Source organism: Halichoerus grypus, chromosome 15 (genome assembly GCF_964656455.1).
Source record: "Halichoerus grypus chromosome 15, mHalGry1.hap1.1, whole genome shotgun sequence".
Lineage (NCBI taxonomy): Eukaryota > Metazoa > Chordata > Mammalia > Carnivora > Phocidae > Halichoerus > Halichoerus grypus.
Genome location: NC_135726.1, coordinates 44,638,099 through 44,648,406, shown reverse-complemented (window position 1 = coordinate 44,648,406; position 10,308 = coordinate 44,638,099). Strand labels below are relative to the sequence as shown.

Here is a 10,308-nt window from a genome sequence, read left to right as displayed (position 1 = left end):
ACAGCCTTGGTGCTGATACGGAGAAAATTTCAGTGGTCTGGATAGAAGTTCAAACCAGCCACAACATTCTCTTAAGCCAAAGCCTGATCCAGAGCCAGGCCCTGACTCTCTTCAATTCTGTGAAGGCTGAGAGAGGTGGGGAAGGTGCAGAAGAAAAGCTGGAAGCTAGCAGAGGTGGGTTCATGAGGTTTAAGGAAAGAAGCTGTCTTCATGACATTAAAAAAAAATCACAAGGTGAAGCAGCAAGTGCTGATGTAGAAGCTGCAGCCAGTGACCCAGAAGATCTAGCTAAGGTCATTCCTGAAGGACTTGAGCAACAGATTTTCAATATAGATGAAACAGCCTTCTACTGGAAGGAGATGCCGTCTAGGACTTGGAAAACTGGCGAGAAGTCATGCCTGGCTTCACAGCTTCAAAGCACAGGCTGACTCTCTTATTAGGGGCGAATGCAGTTGGTAACGAAGTTGAAGCCACTGCTCATTGACCATTCTGAAAATCCTAGGGCTTGAAAGAATTATGCTAAATCTACTCTGCCTGGGCTTTATACATGGAATAACAAAACTTGGATTACAGCACATCTGTTTACAACATGGTCTACTGAATATTTTAAGCCCACTGCTAAGACCTACTGCTCAGAAAAAAGGGATTCCTTTCAAAATATTACTGCTCACGGACAATGCACCTGGTCACCCAGGAGCTCTGATGGAGATGGACAATGAGATTCATGTTTTCATGCCTGCTGACACAACATCCATTCTGCAGCCCATGGATCAAGGAGTCATTGTGACTTTCAAGTCTTATTACTTAAGAAATATTTTGTGAGGTGGGCCGGAAGTGGGCCGGGGAGGCGGGAGGCCCGGCGGGCGAGATGAAGCGGGCAGTGGACGAGATGTTCCCTGAGGGCGCCGGGCCCTACGTGGACCTGGACAAGGCAGGAGGCAGCACAGGGCTCCTGATGGACTTGGCAGCCAATGAGAAGGCAGTTCATGCAGACTTTTTTAATGATTTTGAAGATCTGTTTGATGATGATATCCAGTGAGACGCCGTCCAGCGGTGCGTGTGGTCATGTGTGTTACGAGGTGGTGTGGCGGAGTTCCTCAGAGGACAATTTCAGATAGTCCTAAAGAACTCATGGATGTTACTTGAAATTAAGAGATGGTTAACCAAGAAAGAGAAGGATGGTTTTAACTATCTGCATGAGGCCCGCTTATCTCTGAATGTGACCAACTTTTGTCCTTCAATTAAAAAGTGATGTCATAAAAAAAAAAACAAAACATTTTGTAAGGCAATAGCTGCCATAGTGGTTCCTCTGATGGATCTGGGCAAAATAAATTGAAAACCTTTTGGGAGAGATTCACTGTTCTAGATACCATTAAGAATATCTGTGATTCATGGGAAGAGGTCAAAATATGAACATGTACAGGGGTTTGGAAGAAGCTGATTCCAACCCTTGTAGATGACTTTGAGGGGTTTACGACATCAGTGGAGGAAGTCACTGCAGATGTGGTGTAAACAGCAAGAGAACTCGAATTAGAGGTAAAGCCTGAGCATGGGACTGAATTGTGTGATCTCATGATCAAACTGAAGGGATGAGGAGCTGCTGCTTATGAATGAGCAAAGAAAGCGGTTTCTTGAGTTGGAATCAACTCCTGGTGAAGATGCTGTGAAGATCGTTGTAATGACAACAAAAGATTTAGACTATGACACAGACTTAGTTGATAAAGCAGCAGCAGAATTTGAGAGAGGCCTGACTCCAGTTCTGAAGGAAGTTCTACTGTGGGTAAAATGCTATCCAAAGGCATCACATATTACAGAGAAATTGTTCATGAAAGGAAGAGTCAATTGATGCAGCAAACTTCAGTTTGTCTTAAGAAACTGCCACAGTCACCCCAGCCTTCAGCAACCATGACCCTGATCAGTCAGCAGCCATGGACATTGAGGCGAGACCCTCCACAGCAAAAAGATTACACTTTGCTGAAAGCTCACTTGATAGTTAGCATCCTTTAGCAATAAAGTGTTTTTTAAAATTAAGATAGGTATGTTGTTTTTTTAAGGCATAATGCTATTGCATACTTACTAGACTACAGTATAAACATATTTTTTATGTGCATTGGGAAACCAAAAAATTCATTTGACTCAATGGGGTGCCTGGGTGGCTGAGTCAGTTGAGCATCCAACTCTTGGTTTTGGCTCAGGTCATGATCTCAGGGTCCTGGGATCAAGCCCTGTGACGGGCTCCTTGTTGAGCGGGGAGTCTGCTTGAGGATTCTCTCTCCATCTCCCTCTGATCCTCCCTATGCTCGTGCTCTCTCTCTCTCTAAAACAAATAAGTAAATCTTTAATAATATTTTAGAAATAAATTTAAAAATTCATTGGACTTATTTTATTGCATTACTTGCTTTATTGTGGTGGTCTGGAACCCAACCTGCAATTATCTCCAAGGTGTGCCTGTCCTCCAAGGTGTGTCTGTCTTGGATTTCAGCTGTGTAGGGAGGGCCTTGCAGTACCTCCTGGAAGCCACAGGGAGGAGAACCCAGCTCTCCCCAGGCAGACACTCAATTCTTTGGCTGACTGACAGCTAGCTTCCTGGAGTGTGGGTGATGAATCAGAAAGAGCTGGAACTCAGGTCTCCTGGAGCCAATCCCTGAGGGACAGCAGGAGAGGTTGAGGTGGTCAACGTGGTTCTAGACCGTCAGGGTATTCCTGGTCCAAAGGGCTCAAGGCAGCCCTTTAAAGTTCAAAGTGCCACCTGAAGCAGGCAAAGGCCCTCTGGTGTAAAGGACTCTCTAATAAAAGGGCAAGATGTTCCTTTCTCCTTCCTGGACCTCTGAATCAGTCTCTGACTTTCATTTTTCCCTAAAATCCATTCTCCCATGACAGCCAGGAAGGATCCATGCTCAGAATCCTCCACAAGTTTTTCAGTAGCCATAGAATGAAATCCCAACTCCTCATGGTGGCTTAGAGATGATCCAGCTCCGGCCTCCCTCTTCCTTGTCAACCCAGACCTGCTGGGAGAAGCTCTCAAGGAACACTGCTGCTATCTCTCCCCACAGCTCAAGGTCTTCAGAAGACTGGAGCTTTAATTACTTTAGGTCTACATTCAAATGTTCCCCCACCCAGCCAGCGGAACCAAGAATACCTCCCTGATCACAATCACATTGTACCTGTTTTATTTTCTCCCCAGAATTGTCATTCTATGAAGTTATCTTGTTCCTTAATTAAAAAAAATTAGATTATGATCTGTCTTCTCCACTGGAACATAAGCTCCACAGGACAAGGTATCTTATCTATCTTGAATTCCCAGTGCCAAGAGCCAAAATAGCTGCTCAGTATTTGTGAATGAGAGAATGGGAGGAGGGATCAGAATTCAGTGGGATTGATCCAGGAAGTCTTCCTGGGAGTTTAATAAGCAAAGGATACACAGGGACAAAAAGTGGGTGGCAAAGGAAGAAACCAGACCTGCTGGACAACATGGCTGCTTTCTGGGGTGTGATAGTAACATTGGCAGAGGCACAGGAAAGGAAGGGACAGGGATGTCCCGAATTCTGCCTCCCAATACCCCACACGCCAGCTCCTTTTCTCTTCAAAGATTTTAGGCTTTTCACCTAGGTGTTCACCAAGGTCCCAAGGCCCCAGTGTGCAACCCTTCAAATCCCGCATTCCCTCTCTGAACCCACGAGGCTGGCTCCCAGCCCCTAGGTGTGTCTGTAATGTAGCAATCAGGGCTGGGCCTTGCCTCCTACCCACACTCAAGTTCTGGCAGATATGGGGTGGGGTGGGGGCAGGCCTGTGGGAAAACAGGGGTTTATTGGTACTCTCAGAGAGGGAACTAGAACATCAACTGGACTTGGAGATGGGTTGATGCAGAGCCAGGCTGTGTGACTCTGCCTGACACCATTAACCCCACGTGATGCATCCAAAGAGCTGCTGAAATCCAATGATTCTCCTCCCACCCATCACCCAAACTGCTGGGATGGTGAGAATCCCCTCCCCTTCTTCCCCCCACTTGCCCAACCATGGGACACTGGGCACGCAGGAAACACAAACCCACTGAGGCAGTACAGAGATGCTACATTCTAAAGTTAGCACATATAGCATAAATCATGTAAAGCCAAGATTGCCCTTGAAGATCCATCAGGAAGGTACCAAGTGGAAACAAAGCTGTTGAGCACAGCCAGTTCTCTTCTCCAGCGCGAGAACGGATTTCTTCGGTTGTGCACATTGTGTTCAGGGGCATTATACAGAAGTACCTATCTTTAAACACCAGAACTGTAAAGCCAGAACTAGAACGAGTCAATGGTCTTTAAACTCACACTTGGTGCAACAAGGTGCTCCAAGAGGCACCTGGAGTCTGAGGCAATGGCAGGTTCATTTTGGGGCATACACTCGTGGAGGGCCCTTAATCTCTTAATTTTCTGTGTTCATTTTGCCAAAAGTGTACAGGTTAACTCACTGAAATTAATGCATATATGCTTGGAGCTGCCACCTAGGGCTATGCAGGCTGCACGCCATGAAGGGACACCTGGGAAAGGGGACCAATGGGGGCTAAATGCAGCTTGCCCCCCAACTCTCAGGGCGTGGGTCTGACTCATGCAAGGCACTACGTGGGCTGGTGAGGTCCTTTGGAGGACACGACTCCACAGTACAGCACAGGCGCAATCCAGGTGCAGGCCCTGGACTCCCGGGTTCTCATGCTGGCCTTGCCATACACGGGCTGTGTGACCTTGGGTGAGTTACTTAACCTCTACATGCTGTGGTTCCCCAGCCTGTAGAATGTGGATAATTATAGTACCTACCTCATAGAATCACTGTGCTTTTTTCAATGAGATCATTCATTTAGAGCACTTAGTACAAGGCCTGCCACATAATAAGATATCAATAAATTGGCTAACATTATCAGCAGCATTAGCATTCAGTGGAGAGGAAAACACTGGGAAGTCAATTTGTTACAAAAGAACTCTAGAGCTAAACAGATGTTGGTGTTTGGCTCATCTGTTGCTTTGGATCACCCAGGCCAAAGTGCTCCTCCATTAGCATGCCTAAGTGGAGGTGATTATATAGTATCCGTTCTCCTTTGTCCATTCTTCTTTCCCTCTGCTCCCAGAGTTGACCCTATGGCTGACAGAATGGTGGTTAATGAGCTCCTTCAGTCACCGTTAATTAATTAGGAAGAATCCATTACACATTAAAAACTTGTGTCCTCCAGAAAACCTTTTGAGAGGCGCTCCACCCGCCTCAGGCATTTTGTTGCTCGTCCCCTCCAGCAGCACTGACTATTGGCCACAGCCCCTGCCACCTGGCCATTTGTGCTTAGTGAGTGTTCCTTGAGCCCTGTCTCCTCAGGTAGCTCCGCAAAGACAGAGGAGGCCTCTTGAGCCTACAGAGGGGCCGAGAGTGGGCTGTGGGGGCAGCATGGGAACTGAACAGAAGCGCCAACTTCTGGGGTTCCCGAAGATCTGCCATCTGTGTGTGTTGCATCAGGTCGGGGTAAAGAGGCCTGCTCTCAAGTAAGGTCTTGCTTTGTCCTGGCAGTGCCAGTCTACTTCCCCGCCCCTCCCTATGACACCAGGAACCGGCTGGGCCACCTGAACCTCATAGTAGAGAAGGTAGAGAAGGTGGCTTGATTAGAATATTTTGTCACTTTGAGGTGATACAACTCCCAAGTTGGGGGGTGGGGCAGGGCGGTGGGATAAACTCCATGAAATGGAGAAGGCACTCAGAGTTCAGGACCTAGATCCTATCTCCAACTGGGTATCTTTAAGAACTGTTTTGCATTTTTGTTGTTTCCCCCGCCCACATCTGTGCTCTCTATTCCTTGTCTTTGTTCAAGACAGTCATCTCTCTGAAGACCCAAGAGTAAAAGATGGGCAACTGGATAACAGGAGGGGTCCAGCCCTAAAGGAGGAAAGTGTACAACTTGGTGGAAGGATGCCTGAACCCTAACTTATCCAATCTAACAAATGCTGGCTCCACCTGTCCTCTGTCTAAGGCATGGTGTAGGGGCATATAAAGGTGATTAAGATATAGTTCTTGGTTTCAAGGAACTTAATATTCTAAGAGAGAAATAAGAGAAGAGCATAAGTTATCCCAGGTACAATGCCAGGGAGAAACAAACAAATTGCTATGGCAATTCCAAGAAGGGAAGGGTATGGGGAGTTGGGGGGGGGGAGTGAGGGATGATGGGAAAAATCAGGGAAGCTTCATCCAAGATGGATGTTGTGTTCTGAGAACTAGAGATGACAGAAGGGCATTTTAGAAATAAGCAAGAGCACGGGAAGATGCTTGGAGGACCAAGAAGGGTTTATTTGGTAGGGAGTCCAGTTTGGCCAGAATGTGGGGTCATGTGCAAAGGAGTAAAAGAAGTCAGAAAGGCAGGTCGAGGCCAGAGCATGGAAGGCCTTCGATGCCAGTCTAAGGAGTTTATACATAATTGGGTAGGGTGGGAAAAAGCCCGAATTATAAGAGCAGAATGAAGGATATAAGGGAAAGAGACAAAGGCGAAAGGAGAGGTTGCTTGGGTGCCACAGCCTATCCTTTGGAGGGACAGGTTCAACCTGTCTCCATCCCAGCTCCATTGGCATGAAGCACCCCATTGCCATCTCACCTTCCTAGTGCCTGAGGCAGAATGTGCATTGAGAAATTCAAGGTAAGTGGGGAACAGTCTACACCTCCCTTCCCAGAGCCCCAGGGGTGGGTGATGGGATCTGGGGGTGAGTCAGTGGGGTGGGGACCCCATTTCTGCTCACATCCACCTCCCTGGGAATATAAAGGGCAAGCGGTGAGGCCCTGCCTCAGAGCACCCCAAACTTGACACCATGAAGATCCCAGTTCTTCCTGCTGTGGTTCTTCTCTCTCTTCTGGCACTCCACTCTGCTCAGGGGGCTTCCCTGGGTAGTTCTGAGGTGAGCACATCACCTGGATTCTCTTTCTCTTACCTATTACCTTGCTTAGTCCTCCATTTCTTTACCTTCAATGCATTACTGGATGCGTGGCTCCTATTTTTGGAGATTATCAGAGGCTGAATGAAAAGCAGGGGCTCTGAGGAAGGGAAGAAAGGAGGAAGTAGATAAAACATTCCCAGGAAGACATGTAAATGGAGGTGCTTTATTTCTGGAAGGGATGGTGAGAGTATAGGCGGAGGCTGGACAACTGAATCCTGGGAGGAGACAGGGGCTGGGGTCGTCGTCTGGGCTCAGCCTTCACCTGTGTTTCGTCTGTCTCCCAGGGAATGGCTTCCAGGTGACTGGGAGCTCCCTACTGTCTCTGGAGCCTAGGCCATAGCAAGGATCCTTAAGAGGCAGTCTCTAGTCAGGAGGAAGCTGGAGGCCCCTCTCTCCCCATCTTCTCCCAGGTTGGGGGAGAGTGTCCATGCTGGATTTAAAAGTCTGAGATGGGGTCACATACACAATTGCTTGGGACCCAAGCAAGTGAAGTCAGTGAGCAAGCAGGCTGGTAGGGCCCCAGGGAAGGTGGAGTGAACCTGCCCAATCTAAAAAGGGACAGTCTGTATACCTATCTGACTGCTGCTAAGCAGGAAAATGTACCCAGTGTGGCCAGAGTTTTTAAATTTTTGGGAGAAACCAGAAATCTGATTTATGTATTCTTACTAATTAAAAATGTTTTATTCAAATTAAGAAACAAGCCAAACTACTATGAGAGCTAAACATTTGGGTCTAGCCCATAGGATACCCATTTGTGACCTTTATTGTAGAAAGGAAGAAATAAGGGACAATGAAGCCAGGCAACTAAAGTAGGGAGAACAAGATGGGGTGCACTGAGGTCTGGGGCAGTGACTACACGGGGGAGGGAAATGGTGACTCCGACTTTGGTGGCAATAGTCACAAAGCAAGCCAACCTCAATTAATTAAAGGCAGGCAGGGCACCTAGGCAGCTTGGCTCCTACCTGTGTGCTAATCTCCCCCACCCAGCTCTATGGGTTAAGTGTAGGAGTCTCAAGAACACCCCAAGTCAAATGCACAGCAACACTAGCCCGATTTTCTCGGGAGGAGTCCTCTCTTCTCCATCCCTTGCATCTGCTGCCTACCATGGATGCAGGCCTGGGCTTTTAGCTTCTCTGTCTCACACACACCACTCTCCAATCTCTCTTCTTTGCCTTGCTGTCAACCATCTGTCTTACTGGAACAGAGCAGGCTATCTGAGGCCCTGTGGTGGAGAATGGGCTATATCCTTGGGGACTGGCCTATGGAGGAAGGCAGGGCTGGCAGAGAGGGTTTGGGGACAAGGACTCGCCATTATGTGATCCTTTGGTTTTCTCCCCTTCACCTTCCAGGAGGAAACCACCATTGGTAATTATGCGGCAGGCCCTGAGGTAAACACCCCGTTTTCCCACACTCCAGCCTGAGTCTGTGCCCTCTTCTGTGCTCCTTTGCCACTTTCTTAACACCCCGTCTCTTTGCCTAGGCCTTTGACGCTAACTTCCTGAACATCGACAAGTTGCGCTCTGTAAGTACCATTCTCCAGTGCTGACCCCCACCCCCAAACATCCACACCATAAAGGAGACCAATGCCTTAGTCAACAGCTTGCAAAGCCGCCGTGGACCCCTCACCTTTTCCAGGGGGCTGCGGGCTGAGCTCTGTCCTCCCCTGGCACTGACCCTCTTCTGGTCTCCCTGTCTCCACAGGCTTTTAAGCCCGATGAATTCCTGAACTGGCACGCCCTCTTTGAGGTAAGTGCGTGGGCACCCCTTCTCCTTGACTGTCTGTGGTCTCTCCAGCGTAGGGTCCACACATTCTAGTTCTAGCCCTTTTGGTTTTTTCCTGAGCTCTAGGAGGGAGTAACTGCCCTGCTTGACAGAAGAAAGTTTCTTGAGGACGCTGACATGGCCACACCTATTTTCCTAACACGGCAGTGGGGGAGCAGAGCCACAAAGACAATTCCAGAAAAGGCAGAACTTAAACAGACAGGAGTTTATTTGAGTCCCTTTATCATCTACGAAGAAACTGAGGCCCTAAGCTGGGTGTCTTACTGGCACTTCGAGGGTGAAGTCAGTGACAGCGCAGGCACTGGGGCCTACATCACACGACTCTGCACGTACTTCTACGTGTCCTCACGCAAATGTCTCTGAGCCTCAACTTCCTCATCCCTGATGTGGGCCCGCCAGTACCTACCTCAAAAGGTAGCTGTGCAGACCAAATGAAGGCATGCCTATGGAGCAGGTAGTATAAGGCAGACACAGAAAAAGGGCTCAGGAAAAATAAGATCTTCCTGTAACTGTAAATGATAACACCATTGCCACTACCGAGAGCTCATTCACTGAGTCTTTACTGATCCGTGTTCACCTGACTTGTATCACATCACTCTCATTCTTTTTTTCTCTTTTAGTCTATCAAAAGGAAACTTCCTTTCCTCAACTGGGATGCCTTTCCTAAGGTAAGAGGCGGTGGGCAGTACAAGGACAGAAGCTGGGGATGGGGGAAGAAGTTGACCATCTGGGAGGAAGGGTGAGGACGGGTAACAGAGGATAAACCGTCCTCTCACTGAAGCTAAGGGAAGTCTCAGCTACTGTAGAGAATGAGAACCCAGATCAAGGCAAGGATTCCTTTCTATCTCTGCCCCATGCTGTTCTGGGCTTCCTCATGGAGGACTCCAGCTCCCCGCACCCAAGGGTCCCCAATCTGACCATACCCTCTCTCCCTCCAGCTGAAGGGTTTGAGGAGTGCAACTCCTGATGCCCAGTGACTGTTCCCTTCAAGACCAAGCACTGCTGACACCCACTGGAAGAGGGGCTAGTGTGGGCTCTGGTCACCATTCTATAAGTGCTCTCTCTAGGCTCAGTAACACCAATAAAATGTTTTCCAATCTACCAGCTTCTGTATCTGTGTCTGTCCTTATCCCATCTGGCTCTAGAAGGGAATTAGGATGAAGTAGGCTCCAAGGCTCGTAGGCAGAAATCTTGAATTCTGAGAGGGTAGTAAGCAGTGATGTAGGAGGAAGTGGGGAGGGCTTATCAAGATGGCAAAAGATGCCGTGTCTTACTTTCTCAGTACTGGCTGACGTACTTGGGGAACATGACTCTGTGAGTTGTTTACTAAGATTTTCAAGTAATCAAACCTGCTTCCCTCCCTGAACTACTGGTACCTTCCCCACCTGCCTTCTGAGAACCTGATTCCCTTGGTGGGGGCAATTTGGTATAAGAGAGCTGTCTGGAATCCCAGGCTCAGAAGCCAGCTGAAATCATATGAGCTCATCTAAAATCTTTTTTTAAGAATTAGGTAGGTTATAAATAAAGAAAAGTAGTGATGTGATCCTGGGCCTTTCTAAACCTCCACTTCTTTATCTGTGCAATG

At 48.1% G+C, this 10,308-nt stretch overlaps 1 protein-coding gene and 1 pseudogene across 1 annotated transcript; both read left to right on the top strand.

Annotated features, from left to right (window-relative positions):
- Positions 1 to 1,274, top strand: LOC118545969 (COP9 signalosome complex subunit 9 pseudogene; annotated as a pseudogene).
- Positions 1,275 to 6,781: 5,507 nt separating this feature from the next.
- Positions 6,782 to 9,824, top strand: KRTDAP (keratinocyte differentiation associated protein). The gene is made up of 6 exons (XM_036108576.2): positions 6,782 to 6,902; positions 8,291 to 8,329; positions 8,422 to 8,463; positions 8,643 to 8,687; positions 9,344 to 9,391; positions 9,662 to 9,824. The coding sequence occupies exons 1-6, from the start codon at positions 6,816 to 6,818 to the stop codon at positions 9,698 to 9,700; spliced, it is 300 nt and encodes a 99-aa protein (XP_035964469.1). The 5' UTR covers positions 6,782 to 6,815; the 3' UTR covers positions 9,701 to 9,824.
- The last annotated feature ends 484 nt before the right edge of the window (positions 9,825 to 10,308 follow it).

Bases quoted from the DNA above. Each gene is read 5' to 3' on its own strand.
- KRTDAP (XM_036108576.2), top strand. From the start codon at position 6,816: ATGAAGATCCCAGTTCTTCCTGCTGTGGTTCTTCTCTCTCTTCTGGCA. The intron at 8,330-8,421 runs GTAAACACCCCG...CTCTTTGCCTAG, and splicing joins ATTATGCGGCAGGCCCTGAG to GCCTTTGACGCTAACTTCCT. The intron at 8,464-8,642 runs GTAAGTACCATT...CTGTCTCCACAG, and splicing joins ACATCGACAAGTTGCGCTCT to GCTTTTAAGCCCGATGAATT.